Source organism: Dreissena polymorpha, chromosome 7 (genome assembly GCF_020536995.1).
Source record: "Dreissena polymorpha isolate Duluth1 chromosome 7, UMN_Dpol_1.0, whole genome shotgun sequence".
NCBI lineage: Eukaryota > Metazoa > Mollusca > Bivalvia > Myida > Dreissenidae > Dreissena > Dreissena polymorpha.
This window is the reverse complement of record NC_068361.1, coordinates 15,462,032-15,484,365: the sequence shown is the minus strand read 5'-3', so window position 1 is coordinate 15,484,365 and position 22,334 is coordinate 15,462,032. Positions and strand designations below refer to the sequence as shown.

Genomic DNA, 22,334 nt, shown 5'->3' with positions numbered 1-22,334 from the left:
TGATTTGATTTTGTTCCAAAAGCTAGATGGGTTTGTGCTATGAAGTACCAAGCAATTAAAAACTTCTGGTTCAAGTAGTGCAGCCAATATTTTTATCAATTATTTTTATGTCAGTTACATGTTATTCGTAATGATGCTTGTTAGCTGTAATAGGGAGTATATTTTTATCATGTTTTATTTCAGTCGTCATCGTTTATCAGCAACATCTCGGCCACCATGCTAGTGTCTAGCGGAGCCATCCCGTATTGCCTGACCATCCTGAGAAACCTGCTGCCATACTGGAGGAACTTCAACCCTGCTGAGGTAGATATTGTTACATCTTGGCTCCCAGCTTTTGAACAATCAAGTGTTTTTCTTTCAATCCTACATCCTAACTGGGTAGGCATTTTAACTTCTTAGCTTTGACTTGAACAATTATTTGCAATTATTTGCAATATCTGGAGTAACATCTGGACTTTTTATGTCCCCCACCACTATAGTGGGGGACATATTGTTTTTGCCCTGTCTGTTGATTTGGTCAAACTTTAACATTTGCCATAACTTTTACAATATTTAAGATAGCAACTTCATATTTGGCATGCATGTGTATCTCATGGAGCTGCACATTTTGAGTGGTGGAAGGGTAAGGTCATCCTTCAAGGTCAAAGGTAAAAAAATATAAAAAAATAAATGTCAAAGTGGCGCAGAAGGGGACATAGTGTTTCTGACAAACACATTTCTTGTTGTCCCCTACCGGTGAAACTGGAGGGGATTTATGGTTTTCCCTCAGTCTGTCTGTCTGTCAGTCTGTCTCTCTGTCAGTCAGTACGTCACACTTTTCTGGATCCTGCAATAACTGTAAAAGTTCTTCATATTTTTTCATTAAACTTGAAACATGGATAGATGGCAATATGGAGATTATGCACGTCATTTCATTTTTTTCCTACGTCAAAAATTCTGGTTGCTATGGCAACAAATCTAATACAAATATTATTATTTTTTTACTGACAATGGTAGAGTTTCACCGGTAGGGGACCATATTGCTTGGCAATCTCTTGCCCAAGTGGATATCCAATATGGGGTCCATCAGTAGCTAGGTAGTATGAATTGCAAGTACTTAGCCCTAACCCGCTCTTAAGCAAAGTCAAAATGGCTTTATGCAAACAGCATAAAACCAGAACAGCCTGCAATTGACTTGCAGGTTTTATGCTGTTTGCTGCTCATCATTGCCTTAACTTTGGAAATGAAACCTATACAAATTGAATATTATAAGAAAAGTCTTAACAAAAAAAAATTTCTAAGTGAATACAGTTGCTTCAAAATGCATAACTCATTTGTCAAGGGTTAGCATTATCCTATTTACTCATGTCTATTACTGTTGCAGGAGGAGAGTGCACCGTTACCAGGGCAACTGTTGAGGCCCCGCCCAACCTCCCCACCCCCGGACATGTCCCCATTCTTCCTCCGTCAGTACGTAAGGGGCCACGCCAATGACGTGTTTGAGGACTACCCACAACTCCTCACTGAAATGGCCCTCCGCCTGCCATATCAGGTACATTTTCCTTATATGGCCCTCCGCCTGCCATATCAGGTACATTTTCCTTACGTGGCCCTCCGCCTGCCGTATCAGGTACATTTTCCTTACATGGCCCTCCGCCTGCCATATCAGGTACATTTTCCTTACGTGGCCCTCCGCCTGCCATATCAGGTTCATTTTCCTTACATGGCCCTCCGCCTGCCGTGTAAGGTACATTTTCCTTACATGGCCCTCCACCTGCCGTATAAGGTACATTTTCCTTACATGGCCCTCCGCCTGCCATATCAGGTACGTTTTCCTTTCATAGCCCTCCGCCTGCCGTATCAGGTACATTTTCCTTACATGGCCCTCCACCTGCAGTATCAGGTACATTTTCCTTACATAGCCCTCCGCCTGCCGTATCAGGTACATTTTCCTTACATGGCCCTTTGCCTGCCGTATCAGGTACATTTTCCTTACATAGCCCTCCGCCTGCAGTATCAGGTATGTTTTCCTTACATGGCCCTCCGCCTGCTGTATCAGGTACCTTTTCTTTACATGGCCCTCAGCCTGCTTTCAGGTAAGTTTTCCTTACATAGCCCTCCACCTGCCGTATCAGGTACATTTTCCTTACATTGCCGTCCGTCTGCCGTATCAGGTACATTTTCCTTACATGGCCCTCTGCCTGCTGTATCAGGTACATTTTCCTTACATAGCCCTCTGCTTGCCATATCAGGTACGTTTTCCTTACATAGCCCTCTGCCTGCCATATCAGGTATGTTTATCTTACATAGCCCTCTGCCTGCCATATCAGGTACATTTTCCTTACACGGCCCTTCGCCTGCCATATCAGGTACATTTTCCTTACATGGCCCTCCGCCTGCCATATCAGGTACATTTTCCTTACATGGCTCTCCGCCTGCCATATCAGGTACATTTTCCTTACAAAACATGGCCCTCCGCCTGCCATATCAGGAACATTTTCCTTTCATGGCCCTCTGCCTGCCCTATCAGGTACATTTTCCTTTCATGGCTCTCCGGCTGCCATATCAGGTACATTTTCCTTACTTGGCCCCTTTGCCTGCCATATCAGGTACATTTTCCTTACAGTGATCTCCCCCTGCCCTATCAGGTACATTTTCCTTATATTGATCTCCGCCTGCCATATCAGGTACATTTTCCTTACATGGCCCTCCGCCTGCCATATCAGGTACATTTTTCTTACATTGATCTCTGCCTGCCCTATCAGGTACATTTTCCTTACATTGATCTCTGCCTGCCCTATCAGGAACCTTTTCCTTTCATTGATCTCCGCCTGCTGTATCAGGTACATTTCGCTTACATAGCCCTCCGCCTGCCATACCAGGTACATTTTCCTTACATGGCCCTCCGCCTGCCATATCAGGTACATTTTCCTTAAATGGCCCTCCGCCTGCCACATCAGGTACATTTTCCTTACATTGATCTCCGCCTGCCCTATCAGGTACATTTTCCTTATATTGATCTCCGCCTGCCCTATCAGGTACATTTTCCTTATATTGATCTCCGCCTGTCATATCAGGTACATTTTCCTTACATTGCCCTTCGCCTGCCGTATCAGGTACATTTTCCTTACATGGCCCTCCGCCTGCCATATCAGGTACATTTTCCTTACATGGCTATAGTGAAACCTTGTTAACGCTCTAGTTGTCACATTATTAGTCCAATCTCATGAAACTTGATTAGAACATTTATTTTAATGATATTACGGCTCAATTATCAAATGGCTTGTGTTTGTTGAAAAACATGGCTGCAAGGGGGCGATTTTTTTTCTTTCTTATTTTATAGTGTGCAGGCATTCACTGTTGACCATTTTGTGCATATGTAATGTACTTTATTCAACTTGACTAAGAAATGTTAAAGTGTGATTGCTAAATTTCTGAAGTGATTTAATTTTATATGAGATGGCAACTTTTTTCATTTGTTTATATATAAATATATATATAACATGCTTTTAATTGAAAAAAAAGTGCTGAAAAGATTGTTATGAACGTTTTTAATTGACTTGACAACAATTTTTTGTTTAAGTAATAGAAATGAAATGGCCAAGAAGCTAAATCTGAACAGGTCATAAAAAATCGAACCCTTAAAGATGTTTTCTGATTGTACTTTGCATTGAAAAGCTCTTGATGAATGAAAACATTTACGTTTATTACACCAACAGAACAGCAAGTCATGGCAGTACGGAAATTTTAAGATATCCATGTATGAAATCTCCAGTGTACACACCAAATGTTTTATCATGTGGGGGCAATCATGTCATTAATGACACATGTGTGCCATGAGGTTCTGCAAAGGTAACCCATCATGCAATAAGGCAATGTCAAATATTAAGATAAACATCACAAGAAAAAATGAAATATAATTATAAAGATCGTCCATTTATCAGATGCAAATATGTAAATGTGTTCTTTTGTACAGTTAGCTTAACAGACTTCACAAAACTGGTCAGTCCAACTAACGTATAAATTTGTTTAGTTTAAGAACAATAAAAACTCCAAATGCCTTTTAACCCTTTCCTATATACATGTACATTAAAAGAAGCAAAGTGAAAATGGCTTTTGCAAACAGCAAAAAACCTGAGCAACCTGCGAGTAACTCGCAGTCTGTTCAGGATTTATGCTGTTTGCTGCTCATCAGTATATAAGGGGATGAATTGAAGCCTTTAAAACTTGAATCTAGTAAGAAAGGTCTGTAATTAAATTTAACTTTCTAAGGGACCACAAATGTGTCAAAATAAGTATCTTATTGGTAAAGGGTTAAATACTTATCTAAGTGGTAAAGGGTTAAATATGTATACAAGTGGTAAAGGGTTAAATATGTATCTAAGTGGTAAAGGGTTAAATATGTATCTAAGTGGTAAAGGGTTAAATATGTTTCTAAGTGGTTAAGGGTTTAAACTACTTATTTCAGCTGAAGAAGATTGGAGACTGTGTGTCCAGTGTATCACGCACAGACTTTGACACAGCGTGGCACACCGTACTGGCCGAGTATTTGATGACCCAGCGCACACCATTCGTCAAGAAACAAGTTCGAAAGGTAAACCATTCAAACTGATTAAACAAGATTTGTGTATGTGTAAGGATAGAGTTAAGGAAATGGGGTTCTATGGTATTTATCCCCACGCTTTTTGAAAAAAAGGTGGGGATATTGTGGTTATCTCCGCCGTCCGTCCGTCCGTCCGTCTGTCCGTCCGTCCTGGCCACTATCTCCTCCTACACTAAAAGCACTAGAACCTTGAAACTTACACACATGGTAGCTATGAGCATATGTGCGACCCTGCACTATTTGGAATTTTGATCTGACCCCTGGGTCAAAAGTTATAGCGGTTGGGGTGGGGCCGCGTCAGAAATTATCACTCATTTTTTTAGGTTATTTTACATTTACTTCTTTATTTCTACACCGATTCACTTCAAATTGATACTGGACCTCTCTTATGACAATACGGTCAATCTCAACCATGCATGGCCCCATTCCCAACCCTGGGGCGCCCCGCCCACATAGGCCACACCCACCAAAAATTTCCATTTACTATAATTTTTTCATTTCTACACGGATTCACTTCAAATTGATACTGAACTTTTGTTATGACATTAGGGTCAATCTCAACTATGCATGGCCCCAATCCCAACCCTGGGGCGCCCGCCCACATAGGCCACACCCACCAAAAAATTCCATTTACTATAATTTTTTCATTTCTACACGGATTCACTTCAAATTGATACTCAAATTCTCTTATGACATTAGGGTCAATCTCAACTATGCATGGCCCCATAACCAACCCTGGGGCCCCGCCCACATAGACCACACCCACCCAAAATTGCCTTTACTATAATTTCTTCATTTCTACACCGATTCACTTCAAATTGATATTGAACTTCTCTTATGACAATACAGTCAATCTCAACTATGCATGGCCCCATTACCAACCCTGGGGCGCCCCGCCCACATAGACCACACCCACCCAAAATTGCCTTTTACTATAATTTCTTCATTTCTACACCGATTCACTTCAAATTGATACTGAACTTCTCTTATGACAATACGGTCAATCTCAACTATGCATGGCCCCATTACCAACCCTGGGGCCCCGCCCACATAGACCACACCCACCCAAAATTGCCTTTTACTATAACTTCTTCATTTCTACACCAATTCACTTCTAATTGATGATGAACTTCTCTTATGACAATACGGTCAATCTCAGCTATGCATGGCCCCATTACCAACCCTGGGGCACACCTAGGTCAAACATTCGGCGTGGGGATACGCGTCGGCCTCTGCCGCGCCATTTCTAGTTGTTATTTTGTTTATTTCTTGATATACCCGATTTCATGCAATACTTTATAGTGGTCATTTAAACAATACACTCTTTAACAATTCAATTTTATTTGAATAATAATTTATGATTAATAATAGGAGTATTAAATAAAATTAAAATATATAATTTAAAAACTAAACAATTACAGCTGCTGCTTTTCATCTGCGGCACCAAAGAGAAGTACCGAGAGTTGCGGGACCTCCACTCTATCGAGATGAACCTGCAGAGTGTTACCAGCCAGTGCCAGAAGAGCGGGCTGTCTGCCGGAGATGTGGCCCCACACAGCGTTCTCCTCCCATATGACTCTCTGCTGGTGCTGGTATGTGATTGCAAAGTTAACCATTTACTGCTATTATGCGCATTTTGACGCCTTTTTAGTCACTGTAGAAAATAAACTTCAGGTTATTAAAGACTTTTTTAAAAGGTTTGAGTGTTCAAGGCTTCATTTCTAGCCCTCACATACTAATGAGCATGGTTGATTGATTTTCGACAAAGTGATGGCCTTGGACTAAACAATTTCCTCTAAAATAGCTGCTGTTGTGCGGCTACAAGGTGCAGTAGAGGGCATTGTGTTTCACAAAACACAGCTCTTGTTTCCTTTTCCACTTTAATTTTTGAGGATCAAAAACAAAATTAAATGTGTCTGAAGCTGATCTTTGACTTTTCAGTTACCAAAACTTGGGGTCTATGCCCATGTGCCTTACAAAAAATTGTTTGAAATTCCTCATGATGTATGATTGATTGGAAAGAAATGAATAGATTTACTGAAATAAATTATTCATATTAGTTGGTGCTAATAAATTATTATACTCTAAAATAATATGTATTACTCAAGTTTTCTAAGATGTTCAGTATGAAGGGATCAAGGTTTTCAAAATTTAGACACACTAATTGCATCTTTGATTTATCTTGTAGATCGAGCACTTGAAGGTGTGTTCAGACATCGCATCCAGCCGTCCAATCAACTGGCAGAAGTATTGTCTGGAGCACCCAGGTGAGATTAGAATTTTTTTTATCTTCTATTCCTTTTTTTCTTATTTTTTTTCTCTAAATGATTATTTTGTTTGCCTATAACATATTTATATTGTTTCATTCATATATACCCCTAACAAAGTCATATTAATAAAAATATGTTTGATTTATCAAATCCAGAGATTTGATGTCAAGAAAATAAAATGAATCTTGGGTCAACTGACAGAACTTCTAAAGTAATCCCCTCCAACTGGGGTCCACAAATGCCCATGAGGTTACGGTACACTATCAAACTTCAAGAATGCAAAACTTTGTCTCTGTAATTTTGTTTTCTCCTGTCAGAAGTTTTGTTGTTGTTGTTGTTTTTGTTACTTAAATGCATTTTTTCTCCTGTCAGAGGTGTTGTTGTTCCTGGTCCGGTCCAGTATCTCACTGGATGAGGGGGTGGCCCCTACCTTGCTCCAGCTGCTGCAGTGTGCCCTGTGTGGGGCCCCAGGGGTCAGGGCCAACAGTGCCCCACAGGAGGGACCCACCGCATCCAGCAACAAACAGGCCAAGGTCAAGGACCCTGGTCATGGTGAGTGATACAGGGGTTGTATTCCAGAAGCATCTTAAGTTAAATTTTATTCTGATCCTTAAATTGGGATATTTTCTTAAGTGTTTCATTTCATATTGCAATAGATTGGCATCAAGATATACATTTAAATAGCATCATTATACCAATGATATTTTAGGAATACCAAAAAAACATGTGTTTCCTTATTTAGTAAAGAAATACAAAACATTGTAATTTTTAACTTAAGTGAAATTATTTAAGAAATGACTTGAGATGTTTCTGGAATACCACCCCAGATGATATTTGAGCAGGGCTCTGGGAAAATGGGGCTTAATACGTTTGTGTAAGGTGTCGTCTGAGGCATAGATTTTTTAGCCACCTTTTGGGACAAATGGGGCTTAATGCTTGTGCGTTGAGCCTTGTATCAGATTAGCCTGTGCAGTTTGCACAGGTTTAATGGGAATGACACTGTCAGATTTTATGGGATTTTCCTTTAAAAGTCTCTTCTTAACAAAAATTCTTCCTTAGAATGTGTGGACTGCACAGGCTAATCTGGGACGTTACTTAACGCAAATTAATACAGCCCAGTTTTCCCAGAGAGAGGCACTCTTTTTTTTACAGTAAAAGATTGTGTTTCTTTTATTGCTGTTCATTGAATATATGGATAATTTAACATAATCAGTAGAAAAATATTTTGTTACCATCTGCCAGTACCAATTGCATATTAAATACTGTACTAAAAACATTATAAACATTATAAGCTTTGGTCACTGCCTTGAAATGGTAAATATAGAGCATTAGTGGTTCCAAACCATATTAAAGAATATTATTGCAAGTGGTTGAGCCATAAGTGATTTTTTAAGTATTTTATAAGCCTGTGTATAACCCTGATCAAGCTTCTAGATCTTGGACGGTCACTTGATGCATTTCATTCAAAGTATTGATGTCTTTTTAGATGCTGATACAGAGACCGCTATTCAGAAGCCTGAAGAAAGCCTCTGCATGAGCCTGATCAAGCTTCTTAGCTCCCAGATATCTGACGGTCTCATGATGCATTTCGTGCGCACGTTCCTTCTCGAGTCCAACTCCACATCCATACGTTGGCAGGCCCATGCCCTGGTGCACCAGATATACAAGTCAGTGTCCTTTATCTTGTAAATCAAAGTATTACAATTTTCCTAGCTTTTGTGTCATAGATCTAGCCCTCAAAGGAATTGTGGACAAATATTGTTTTCTTTAAAAATAAACAACAAAGCAACAATTGACTCGAACTTGTCAATGGAGTTTCACATTAGAAGGTAAAAATTCATCATTATCGGTTAACCTGAATTATTTATAAACAGCCCTTGTAAGGCCAAATTACCCTGCTGGATGTGTATATTTACCTATATTTACCGTTACTTTATTTTCAATCAGATTGAAAGTTTTAGTTTGACAAATATTTAACACCTTCATGCCCTGTTAGCTGAACATCAGCAGGGCTGCAGCAGTTATGTTAAAAATATAATTAATGAACCAATAGCAATCTATGCCTGCAGATGCTGAAGCGATAAACGTCGAAAAGTTAAGACATACTGTGGACTCTATGAAAGGTACTGCCCATATACAATTAGCTCTGGGAAAACTGGGCTTTATGCATGTGCATAAAGTATGGTACCATGTTAGCCTGTGCAGTTCACAAAGGCTAATCAGGGACAACACTTCCCACTTTTATTATGCTCCCCCAAAAAATTTGGGGGGAGCATATAGTCGCCGCTTCGTCTGTCCGTGCGTCGGTGTGTCCGTGCGTCGGTGTGTCTGTCCGTGCACAATTTTTGTCCGGGCTATTTCTCAGCAACTAATGACTGGAATTCAATGAAACTTTATGGGAAGCTTCACTACCAAGAGGAGATGTGCATATCATCAGCAGGTTCTGGTCGGATGATTTTTCACAGAGTTATGGCCCTTTAAAATTCTCCATTTACTGTACATATAGTGCAATTCTTGTCCGGGCTATTTCTCAGCAACTAATGACCGGAATTCAATGAAACTTTATGGGAAGCTTCACTACCAAGAGGAGATGTGCATAATATCAGCGGGTCGTGGTCGGATGATTTTTTACAGAGTTATGGCCCTTTGAAATTTTCCATTAACTGTACATATAGTGCAATTCTTGTCCGGGCTGTTTCTCAGCAACTAATGACCGGAAGTCAATGAAACTTTATGGGAAGCTTCACTACCAAGTAGAGATGTGCATATTATCAGCGGGTTCTGGTCGGATGATTTTTCACAGAGTTATGGCCCTTTGAAATTTAGCATTAACTGTACATATAGTGCAATTCTTGTCAGGGCTATTTCTCAGCAATTAATGACCGGAATTCAATGAAACTTTATGGGAAGCTTCACTTCAAAGAAGAGATGTGCATATTATCAGCGGGTTCTGGTCTGATGATTTTTCACAGAGTTATGGCCCTTTGAAATTTTCCATTAACTGAACATATAGTGCAATTCTTGTCCGGGCTATTTTTCAGCAACTAATGACTGGAATTCAATGAAACTTTATAGGAAGCTTCACTACCAAGTAGAGATGTGCATATTATCAGTGGGTTCTGGTCAGATGATTTTTCACAGAGTTATGGCCCTTTAAAATTTTATATACAAATATTCTTGTCCCCCCAACTACTGTGCCCTCAAGACGTTTCTTTTTATCTGAATATATAGTGCAATATTGTGACAAAAAAACACTTTGGGGAGCATCACCCGTCTCAGAAAGTTTCTTTGTTTAATTTTTCCTTCAAAGGAAGTCTCTTATTAGATAAGAGAAAATGTCATCCCTGATTAGCCACTGTAGACTGCACAGGCTAATCTAGGACGAAACTTTAAGCACATGCATTAAGCCCAGTTTGCAAGGAACACAGCTAAATTTCAAGTCTGCCGAGTCACTTTTCGCTCCTTTTTTTGTCTCTTGTTTTAGGCTCATTATTTATCCTTGTTTATGCTCATTATTTATCCTTGTTATATGCTCAGTATTTATCCTTGTTATATGTTCAGTATTTATCCTTGTTTTATGCTCATTATTTATCCTTGTTTTATGCTCAGTATTTATCCTTGTTTTATGCTCAGTATTTATCCTTGTTTTATTCTTATTATGTCTTCACTGGTTATATACTAAGTATTTTTTCCATACAGGAACTCTAGTGATGATCAACAGGCCAGCCTTCTGGACCTTCTGTGGACCCTCTGGAAAGAACTGCCCATGTACGGTCGCAAGGCAGCACAGTTTGTGGACCTACTGGGCTACTTTGTTCTTATCACCCCACAGAACTCGGAGAAAAAGGTTCTTAACACTATTCAGCTTCTTGTAATCATGTTTTTTTTCCTGTTGATTAATTGCCAGAGAACATTGTTTAGCTGGTACATGAGTGTTGTGGTGGCGTAGTGGATATGGTGTCCACATTCAAGAGGTCCAAGGTTTGATCTCCAGTCAGGGAGCACTCCTAATATCATATTCGAGGACCCCAAGTACTGGTTCTGCCCATGAAATGGACTCTAGATTGTCTAAATCAGCCTAAGGCTTTTGATGCAATCAATCTGAAATTGATTGATGGAAACTTTCAATTGTCATCAAGCTTAGATTAATACATTGTATATTCATCAAACTACAGGTATTTACCATGCTGGATATTTTTGTCCCCTACCGGTTTCACCGGGGGGGACTTATAGTTTGTGCTCTGTCTGTCTGTCTGTCTCTCAGTCTGTCAGTCACACTTTTCTGGATCCTGGGATAACTTTAAAAGTTCTTAATATTTTTTCATGAAACTTGAAACATGGATAGATGGCAATATGGACATTATGCACGTCATTGCATTTTGTTCCCACATCAAAAATTCTGGTTGCTATGGCAATAAATAATAAAATTAAAAAAATGGTTGAATTTCTGACAATGGTAGAGCCAGTAGGGGACTATATTGCTTGGCAATAGTCTTGTTTAGCTCGGTGTTTTCGGATAAAACCCCAGGTATTGTCATAGCCAGCTAGTCGTGACATCCGCCGTCCGCCGTCCGCGTTGTGCTAAAACCTTAACATTGGCTCTAAAATCAAAGTGCTTCCACCTACAACTTTGAAACTTCATATGTAGATGCCCCTTGATGAGTTCTACATGCCACACCCATTTTGTGTCAAAGGTCAAGGTCAATGTGACCTCTAAAAAAAAAAAAAAAAAATCTGACAAGCTTTCATTTATTAAAAAAACTGCACCTGTTGCCGAGCGTGGCACCCGTTATGCTGTGCTCTTGTTCTATTACCATGCATACTAAATTGTGTATGTGGAATATTTGACTTGATAAAATTACCACAGAATAAGAGTCATTCTTGTCCTAAACTAAGGATGCGATCTCATGAAATAAAATTGTCTTTTCATTTAGACCAAGGAGTATCTGGACCAAGCCATAGACTTGCTGAAGGATGAGAACCAGAGGCTGGCAAATCATCCTAACTCACAGATCTACAAGTAAGTGGCTTTTAGCAATAATTAAGATCTACAAGTAAGTCGCTTATAGCAATAATTACTTTGACACCGAAGTTTTGTGGAATTTCTTGGATCTTCTAAATAATGAAATCAATAGTCAAACAAATGCTCACGTCGGAAGTCATTTATCAGACATTTTTCAAAAATCTACAAACTTAAAACCAAACGAAATCGCCAGATTTTATGAATCCACAAATTTCAAGTCAACTTCGCCCAATGAATCTACAGTAGTTAGGGTTTTAGATGCCAAAATTGCAAAGCTTATAGTTCTTAAGTGTACAATATATGTTGAAAGTTCAGTTAGAGTAGACCTAGTAAGGGATATAGTGTACATGATATGTTGAAAGTTCAGTTAGAGCAGACCTAGTCAGGGATATAGTGTACATGATATGTTGAAAGTTCAGTTAGAGTAGACCTAGTCAGGGATATAGTGTATATGATATGTTGAAAGTTCAGTTAGAGTAGACCTAGTAAGGGATATAGTGTATATGATATGTTGAAAGTTCAGTTAGAGTAGACCTAGTAAGGGATATAGTGTATATGATATGTTGAAAGTTCAGTTAGAGTAGACCTAGTAAGGGATATAGTGTACATGATATGTTGAAAGTTCAGTTAGAGTAGACCTAGTAAGGGATATAGTGTACATGATATGTTGAAAGTTCAGTTAGAGCAGACCTAGTCAGGGATATAGTGTACATGATATGTTGATAGTTCAGTTAGAGTAGACCTAGTAAGGGATATAGTGTACATGATATGTTAAAAGTTCAGTTAGAGTAGACCTAGTAAGGGATATAGTGTACATGATATGTTAAAAGTTCAGTTAGAGTAGACCTAGTAAGGGATATAGTGTACATGATATGTTGAAAGTTCAGTTAGAGTAGACCTAGTAAGGGATATAGTGTACATGATATGTTGATAGTTCAGTTAGAGCAGACCTAGTCAGGGATATAGTGTATATGATATGTTGAAAGTTCAGTTAGAGTAGACCTAGTAAGGGATATAGTGTACATGATATGTTGAAAGTTCAGTTAGAGCAGACCCAGTAAGGGATATAGTGTACATGATATGTTGAAAGTTCAGTTAGAGTAGACCTAGTAAGGGATATAGTGTACATGATACGTTGAAAGTTCAGTTAGAGCAGACCTAGTCAGGGATATAGTGTATATGATATGTTGAAAGTTCAGTTAGAGCAGACCTAGTCAGGGATATAGTGTATATGATATGTTGAAAGTTCAGTTAGAGCAGACCTAGTCAGGGATATAGTGTATATGATATGTTGAAAGTTCAGTTAGAGTAGACCTAGTAAGGGATATAGTGTACATGATATGTTGAAAGTTCAGTTAGAGTAGACCTAGTAAGGGATATAGTGTACATGATATGTTAAAAGTTCAGTTAGAGTAGACCTAGTAAGGGATATAGTGTACATGATATGTTGAAAGTTCAGTTAGAGTAGACCTAGTAAGGGATATAGTGTACATGATATGTTGAAAGTTCAGTTAGAGTAGACCTAGTAAGGGATATAGTGTACATGATATGTTGAAAGTTCAGTTAGAGTAGACCTAGTAAGGGATATAGTGTACATGATATGTTGAAAGTTCAGTTAGAGCAGACCTAGTCAGGGATATAGTGTACATGATATGTTGAAAGTTCAGTTAGAGTAGACCTAGTCAGGGATATAGTGTACATGATATGTTGAAAGTTCAGTTAGAGTAGACCTAGTAAGGGATATAGTGTACATGATATGTTGAAAGTTCAGTTTAGAGTAGACCTAGTAAGGGATATAGTGTACATTTTCTCCAAAATCACAGCCATGTTGGAAACATTCCTGCGTGATCAATGCATCCTTTGCATTCTCAACTTTGATAGATATGCCAAATTCTTTTTTTTTTAAGCTGTAGCAGTATTCTGCAGAGAAAGAATCTAGAAAGGGACAATTGTCCCATCAGCCCTAAAAAATAGGGGACATTCTTAAAATCAGGGAGACGCCAAAAGCACAAGTGTTTTAAACAACTAGTATACCTTTAAATATTCATTTGTGAGCCTTTCTGTCCCTTTCATAAAGCACTGACAGTTTCTTTAGTTACTGTTTGTAATTAAATTAGTTTTTTTTCAACTGTTAACTATCAACTATGGTACATGTAACTATTTAATTGGCCAGTAACATTATGCTCAAGCCAAGAATAATCACGAAGCCAACGTTCTTAAAATTTTCTTTGGGACTTTTTAACATCCGTTTTATCAGACGGCTTGGGCTAATTTTTTTATGTGGATGGGATAATTTTGGCTCATGTTGTACAGTAACAGTCACAGGGCTATCTTGCACCTTCTCAGGTGTAGAGTGAGGACTAACTTGCTCCTTATATAAAGTAGTTTCTTTCGAACTACTTGATGATTAACTAAAAAAAATTAAAAAAAATTAAGGCTTTTTTTCTTTGGCAATGACATTTATGGAACTATTCATTAGGAGGTTGAATAGAATAACTTTATATTTATGCCATAATGAAACAAGCATTTTCATTCGCCACCAAATGAGTGAGAATCATATCATCTTATCAATACTGGACTAACAAAGCAGTCACTAAGCAATGAGCACCTGCCATAACAGGAAATCCGCTTTTCTAAGAAATGTTTAATGTGTAAGAATCGCTTTCCGATTCCTACTCAAGTCAAATCGGTCGCGACAAAATTCGCACCAGCTATTTTTGTTTAGCGACAAATACAATTTCTGCGCGACAATATCGCGGAATCGCGGCCTTGGCTGAACACTGCTGTAGCAATCCTTAACTTTTTCACTTAAGGATATAAAGCATTTCAAATGTTTTTTTATTTCAATGGACAGTTTCCAAAAAAGAACTACCATGTTTAACTTAAACGTTAACGCTTCAGCAAGCAACATCATAAATAAAAGTTTATTGAATGCTATCATGGTTAATGTTTAAAACTTTCCAAAGAAATAACACTTAGTTTAACTTCCTGTTCATATTTCAGCATGCTGCAAGGACTGGTAGATTTCGATGGTTACTACCTTGAGAGTGACCCATGCCTGGTGTGCAACAATCCGGAGGTGCAGCTCAAGGTAAGGCATGGGGCTGGAGATATAAAGTGTCTCAACTGTGTCAACTTAGTTTAAACCTATTTATTTTAGCTCGATTGCATTGGAAGCCTATGGCTTATATAAACGCCCTTGAGTCCGTTTCCTGGGCCTAGAACCAGTACTTGGTGTCTTTGGGGGAGATTAAAAGAACGCTCCCAAATTGGTGATCGAACCCATGACCTCCCGGTTGCTAGGTGGACACCATATCCATTACACCACGGCGACCATGTCAACTTAGTACTGATTACCTTGCTTACCCAGGAAAAGTGTGGAGCTGTTAAATAACACCATTGACATGAACTACGGTTGAAAACTGCATCAAAACTACACTTACATAGATGGGTTAATCTGCCCATTTTTTCACCTTTTGTTCAATATTGCAGATTACCAAAATATTTGGGCAATATTTTAAATTACACAAATATTTGGGCATATTACAAAATATTTGGACAGTATTTGATATAACAAATATGTTTGTACAGGGATTTCAATAGATTTTAAAAACCAGGAGTCAATGACCCCTGGACTGAAATTTTGAGGAGTCAAATTGAAAAATGGTGGGGGTCAATTTTGAACGCATTAATTGTGTTTTTGTCTGTATTATTCTATTTTTTAGATAAAACTATGCTCTAAGAGTAACACAATATCTTAAAAAGTTATACTGCTTTATTAAATAACAATACCATGATACATTACACAACATATTTTATTGAATTGGTACATTATTTATACTTCCTTATAGTTATAACACTTTTAACACATTTAAATAATTTAAGATATGTACCAATAGCACCTTTTCATCACATATTTATCGTCATTATATTATCATCATCCCTATGATAGCTTTTCTAACAAAACACAATCTAAATGCATGGAACATCTAGTATATCTATTACTGTTTATCTGAATACTATACATGTCCGAAATATGTACACTTTGGAATGCCTTACCTGTAGTAGTTTTACTTTAATAATCCAAATTTTTTTTGTTGTTATCGGATTTAACAAACCTTATCAAATGTTTGTTAAATCCAGTAAATGCTTTCTCCATTATTGAATCGCCATTACTTTCAATTTGAATCGCCAGCTTTGAATTGAACTCGGGTTGAATGTTAAGTCCGCCATTTACAAAGGTCATGCCGCAGCAATTTAATTCTACTCGAATAATTTATATCTTATCGAGAAAATGTGTTTTCTCAATGTTTATGTGTATTATTATTACTTGTTAGTATAAAAAATGAACTGTGATTCTAGTTTATATAAGATGGGTGTAACTTGTAATTATCGGTGGATTAACAACTGACAAAACTCGCTGGACTTAGATCTACTATTGGATCTACGTAATTAATAGACCTTTGATCAATATGGTTTTTACTTTAATTAATTTTGCCGACTTTCTTTAACCGTGCCGTCTGAAAAGTCTGCAAAAAACCTGCAATTATCGGATGGTCAATCAATTATCACGTAACCACTGCTGCTAATTACCCAGTTAGTGGGCACGCACTATTTAGACGGTGACACGTGTATTGGAAGAGATGAGATAAGATAAACAACGCCCGGGGAATTCCCTCGATTATAGACCGAGTTTCAAATACTGAAACATTAATTTCAATTAGGAGCACAGCGGGATTTATTACCATGGAACTCGAGACGTTAACTGACTGACACACGGGTCAAATTTTCGACGCGTCAAAATGACGCACAGCAGAAAAAAGTGTTGCGTCAAAAATGAGTCATTTTTAATTTGCTCGCGTCAAAACGCAGGATTCTGCGTCTATTGAAATCCCTGTTTGTACAATAATTCAAATTACAAAAAATATTTTGATAATATTTCAAATTTCAAATAAATTTAGACAATATTTGAAATTGGAAATGTATTTTGACACTAATATTTAAAATAACACAAATATTTGGACAATATATAATATTACAAAAATAGTTGAATAGTAGTTGAAATTTCAAAAATGTTGGAAATTATTTCAAAACACACATATATGTGTACAATATGCAGAGCTCCAGATAAGGACTTAGTCTAAATGGTATTTCACCACCTGATATTATTGGTAAAGCGTATTTTACTCCTTTGTTTCAACCATTAAGGGTATTGAGGAATATTTAGGGGTATTTTCCATTTCCATAGAAAACTGAAATAGTAAATGGCGTGTTTAATCTAGAAATATTATTATTTGTTGTTATTTATATTATTAAATGCAAACATAATAAATTTAAAATGACGATTTGAACAGACTTACTTTAAAAAATATTTCCGAAGGAGCCGCAGGTCCCTTAAAACGTCCCTTTTTGATCCACAAACATGATAGGCCGCCATTGTTATTACAAGCTTAATTTGAATGACTTACTTTTGATTCAAAGCTTAACGTACACTAAAAACTCAACTGGATTATTTGTTAAACCGGTTACGCACTTTAATCGATTTAAAATACGTACCAAGATTTGTATTGCGTTTTGTTACGTACTGGGCCGATTTTTAATGTGTTTTTTTTTTCAACGCGTAAATACCCAGATACACCTCTTATCTGGAGCTCTGACAATATGTGTTGAAATTACAAAATGGTTGGCCAGTATTTCTAATATAAATATATTTGGACAATATTTAAATATGCAAATATAATTGGACAATTTTTCAAAATACAAATGTTATCCAAAAAAATCTTTGAAATAACAAATATATTGTGTTTTCCAGAGTGAGAAGCTGACCAACATGAAGGTAGACAGCAAGTTTACGACGACCACGCAGATAGTGAAGCTGGTGGGGAGCTATACCATCTCAAAGATCATTCTGAGAATCACCGAACTCAAGAGGACCAAAATGGTAACTTCTGCTGGCTTTGAATTGTGGTATCATTTTCAATGAGTTTAACCCATTTATGCCTAGTGGACTCTCCCATCCTTCTAAATTGGATCAATTTATTTAAAAAATTAGGGATGTCTAGCATATTAATTTCTATATTTAGAATATTTCTTACAGAAATTCCTTTAAGCAAACAGTGCATACCCTGATAAGACGCCGCATCATGCAGCGTCTTATCTGGGTCTACGCTGTTTGCCAAGGCCTTTTTTCCAGACGCTAGGGATAAATGGGTTAATGTTATGTGATCACAGTTTCTATGATGAGTATAGCTAGCTACAATCAAGCTCTAAATAACCAAACTCAAGATGATGGTGATTTGTAAATACTTATGGTGAAGTGGGGTTTTGTTATACCCCCACAAAGGAAGTTTAGGGAGGTATATAGGAGTGAGCTTGTCTGTCTGTCGGTCTGTCTGTTGGTCGGTCGGTCCGTCGTTCTGTCTGTCTGTCTGTCTGTCTGTCTGTCTGTCTGTCTGTCTGTCTGTCTGTCTGTCTGTCTGTCCATATTAAGTGTCCGCTCTCTAATTCAAGTTGTTTTCATACGATTTTCACCAAACTTGGTCAGATGTTGTATCTACATGTAGATGAATGTCTAGGTCAAGTTGGAATATGGGTCATGCCAGGTCAAAAACTAGGTCACGGGGTCACTTAGTACGTTTAACACATTCAGCATGGTGTCCGCTCTCTAATTCAAGCAATTTTCATCCGTTCATCACCACACTTGGTCAGAAATTGTATCCAGAAGATAAGTAAGTCAAGTTCGAACATGGGCCATACCGGGTCAAAAACTAGGTCATAGCGTCACTTAGTGCGTTTTAAACATCGAGCATGGTGTCCACTGTTTTTTGTGAAGACAACATGCAAAACATTCTGTGTCAATGCGGCATGTGGAGGTATTTGTCACCTCTGTGACAAAGCTCTAGTTTTATCTTAAGTTAGCATTATATGTGTATCACAATTCTATTATGACCAAAATTGTACTAACAATTCCTGAATTCCAGAGGATTAAAATGGTAATTTGCTGACACTCAGAACTGTGTTTGACAATTTATTAAAGGCACAGAAATATTCTTTACTCTCTCAAAGGTTCTTGATACTTATCCATAGGGGACAAGAATTGTTATCACAAAGGTGATAACATGAAAATAATTTAATCAAATGTCTATTTGAATTACAAAATGATTACGAGGTTTTAAAAGTAATGCAAGCATAAAAAGTAAGCGATTTACTTGAAATGTTTCCTTGTTTGCAAAACCACACATTGGCAGTTCAGTAATTGATGTCATGCGTTTTACGCAGGTTAGAGTGATGAACATCTACTATAACAACAGGACAGTGCAGGCAGTGGTGGAGCTGAAGAACAAGTAAGCACAGCTGATTGGAGATGCTGTTCACACAAGCATATCAGTTATATTTTAAATTGAAAATAGCTGCATTACTAAGCTTATCTAATAAAATATTATTGAGTCGCGTTCTGAGAAAACTGGGCTTAATGCATGTGCGTAAAGTGTCGTCCCATATTAGCCTGTGCAATCCGCACAGGCTAATCAGGGACAACACTTTCCACCTAAATTTGATATTTTGTAAGGAGGGACTTCTTTGAAACTAAAAATACTATAAAAGCGGAAAGTGTCGTCCCTGATTAGCCTGTGCAGTTTTCTCAGAACAAGGCTCAATTTATTAATTTAAATATGATTAATAAATTTCTAATGTACACTACACATTATCTATTTGTTTTATAAATCATCATGTGATACTGTGTAATTAAATGAACAAATAATAAGGCTCACATGATGTCTATCACTAGACCCAGTCTCTGGCACAAGGCCAGAAAGATGACTCTCTCGCCAGGACAGACGGACGTCAAGATCGAGTTTCCTATCCCCATAGTGGCGTGTAACCTGATGATTGAGTACGCCGACTTCCATGACAACCTGCAGGCTACCAGCGAGACACTTCAGTGCCCGCGGTGCAGCGCGTCTGTGCCGGCCAACCCGGGCGTGTGCGGAAACTGTGGGGAGAATGTATTCCAGTGTCACAAGTGCAGGTGAGTTGTCCAGGGGCCAGTTATGTGATTGATAATTTAAGAATTATGGTGTGATTGATCCAGGGGCCAGTTAAGTAAAGCTTATTTTTGTGGTCTTATATGATTTGGATTTGGATTAGGCTTATGTGAGTTTTTTCTCGAAGGTCAGCAGTCTTGGAAGCTGACTCCAGAGCGGAAGATTGTTATTTGTTTAGAGAGTGAACAAGGGATTTAGGCTAAAATAGACCCAGCTGTACTTAGTTTGATAACTAAGTAAACATTACAAATCATGAATGTGATGTAATTTGTCTGGGAGCCAGTTTTGTAAAGCTTGTATAGAGATTTCAAATTTACACCTATCTCAATTTTTTGTTGAAAATTGCCGGTTCTATTGAATCATTTGTTCTCTTACATATTAAAGTTTACATGGAATGTCACACTGTTTTCATGTTACATGACTGTTACAGTTTGTAAACTAAGAATTACGATAGCATGATTGTTACACCTTCCAACATATTCTGACATCAGTGAAATGGGAGCAAATCTGATCACCAAATAATGTGTTCACATGTGCAGGGCCATCAACTATGATGAGAAGGACCCGTTCCTGTGTAACGCGTGTGGTTTCTGCAAGTACGCCAAGTTTGACTTCACACTGACTGCCAGGCCTTGCTGTGCTGTGGACCCGATAGAAACAGAAGACGACAGGAAAAAAGTAATCTCTTTTTTTACGTGGGAACAATTAGGATCCTGGGAAAAATAATAGTGCTCCAGATAGTTACAATTGTTAAAAAAAACAAACAACAAACATAAATATATTATTGTAAAATTACATCATTTCAAAAATCGTACCACAGGCAAACACCACCATGGCCGTTTAATTTAAATCTTGAAATGGAAGCCTATAAAACAACTATCAGTCCACAAAATATTTTCAACAAACAGATTCAAGTCTTGTTCTGAGAAATCTGGGCTTAATGACGTGCGTAAAGTTTAATATCAGACAAGTCTGCGCAATTGGCTCAAGTTTATCAGGGACGACACTTGCTAACACAGAAAATGATACCCATTATAAGCCTGTTCAGATTGCACAAGCTAATCTGTGGCGACACTTTAATCACATCATTTAGCCCAGTTTTCCGGAAAAGGCGGCTCATTCAAGAAATCTCGTCTCAGGCGATGGCTCCCAAGGACCTATCACTTAGGTCTTGACATTGCAGTTTATTAGCCTATAAACAACTATCACCAATACAAATTATCTAACAAATTAAAAAATCATTTCACAATCTATTACAACTATTAACACATTACTTAGATGTCAAAATGTGTGTTCATTGGTAAAAAAGCAACCACACAAAAAATGATGTAAAATTGCAACATTTCAAAATTCTAATTCAAAACTCGTTCCCCAGGCTATCACAACCATCAACACCCTACTGGAGAAGGCAGACCGGATCTACAAGCAGTTGCAGCAGCACCGGCCTCAGCTGGAGGAGCTCATGGTGAAAGTGGCGGAGCACGGCGCCGAGCGGCGCGAGGAAGGGGCCGCCCTAGCGGCCACAGCGGGGTCGGGAGGCGCACCACAGGGACCTGCAGTGAACAGGGCCATACAGCATCTTGCACTTAAGTATTGCAGCGACAGCAAGACGAGCTTTGATGAGCTCAGCAAGATTATACAGGTATATGGCATTTAGTTTTAGTTTAAACCTATTTATTGTACCCTACCGGTTTCACCGGACGGGACTTATGGTTTGCGCTCTGTCTGTCTGTCTGTCCGCCACACTTTTTTTGATCCTGTGATAACTTCTTAATCTTAAAGTTCTTAATATTTTTTTCATGAAACTTGAAACACTGATAGATGGCAATATGGACATTATGCACGTCATTTCATTTTATTCCTACGTGAAAAATTCTGGTTGCTATGGCAACAAATAGACAAGAAATACTGCTGAAAATGGTGGTTTTCTGGATCCTGCGATAACTTTAAAAGTTCTTCATATTTTTTTCATGAAACTTGAAACATGAATAGATGGAAATATGGACATTATGCGCGTCATTTCATTTTGTTCTGATGTGAAAAATTCTGGTTGCTATGGCAGCAAATATTAAAAAAACAAACAAACAAAAACAACAATTCTGACAATGGTGGGATTTCTGACAATGGTGGAGCCGGTAGGGGACATATATTGCTTGGCAATAGTCTTGTTTTAGCTTGATTGCATAGAAAGCCTTAGGCTTATTTGAAACACTCTCGAGTCCGTTTCCTGGAACTAGAACGAGTTCTTGGTGTTTATGGGGGAGATTTAAAGAATGCTCTCTCATTGGGGATCGAGAGCGTTACCTCTCGATCGCTAGGCGGACACCATATCTACTATGCCACGGCAACCTGTTGGTATTTTAGTACTTGGTATTTAGCTAACCTGAGCTTCTCTTATTAAGCAATTTACATAAATT

At 38.1% G+C, this 22,334-nt stretch overlaps 1 protein-coding gene across 3 annotated transcripts in view; it reads left to right on the top strand.

Annotated features, from left to right (window-relative positions):
* LOC127838381 (E3 ubiquitin-protein ligase UBR4-like) overlaps positions 1-22,334 on the top strand; it is a 179,398-nt gene that overhangs the window by 116,749 nt on the left and 40,315 nt on the right. For all 3 annotated transcript variants that reach the window (XM_052366097.1, XM_052366098.1, XM_052366096.1), the window contains exons 66-80: positions 184-303; positions 1,364-1,531; positions 4,448-4,573; positions 6,004-6,174; positions 6,771-6,849; positions 7,225-7,404; positions 8,339-8,519; positions 10,552-10,699; positions 11,787-11,872; positions 14,879-14,966; positions 17,688-17,816; positions 19,154-19,218; positions 19,662-19,901; positions 20,457-20,595; positions 21,293-21,559. In XM_052366097.1, the coding sequence (XP_052222057.1) occupies positions 184-303; positions 1,364-1,531; positions 4,448-4,573; positions 6,004-6,174; positions 6,771-6,849; positions 7,225-7,404; positions 8,339-8,519; positions 10,552-10,699; positions 11,787-11,872; positions 14,879-14,966; positions 17,688-17,816; positions 19,154-19,218; positions 19,662-19,901; positions 20,457-20,595; positions 21,293-21,559 (2,187 nt within the window). The remainder of the gene's footprint in view (positions 1-183; positions 304-1,363; positions 1,532-4,447; positions 4,574-6,003; positions 6,175-6,770; positions 6,850-7,224; positions 7,405-8,338; positions 8,520-10,551; positions 10,700-11,786; positions 11,873-14,878; positions 14,967-17,687; positions 17,817-19,153; positions 19,219-19,661; positions 19,902-20,456; positions 20,596-21,292; positions 21,560-22,334) is intronic.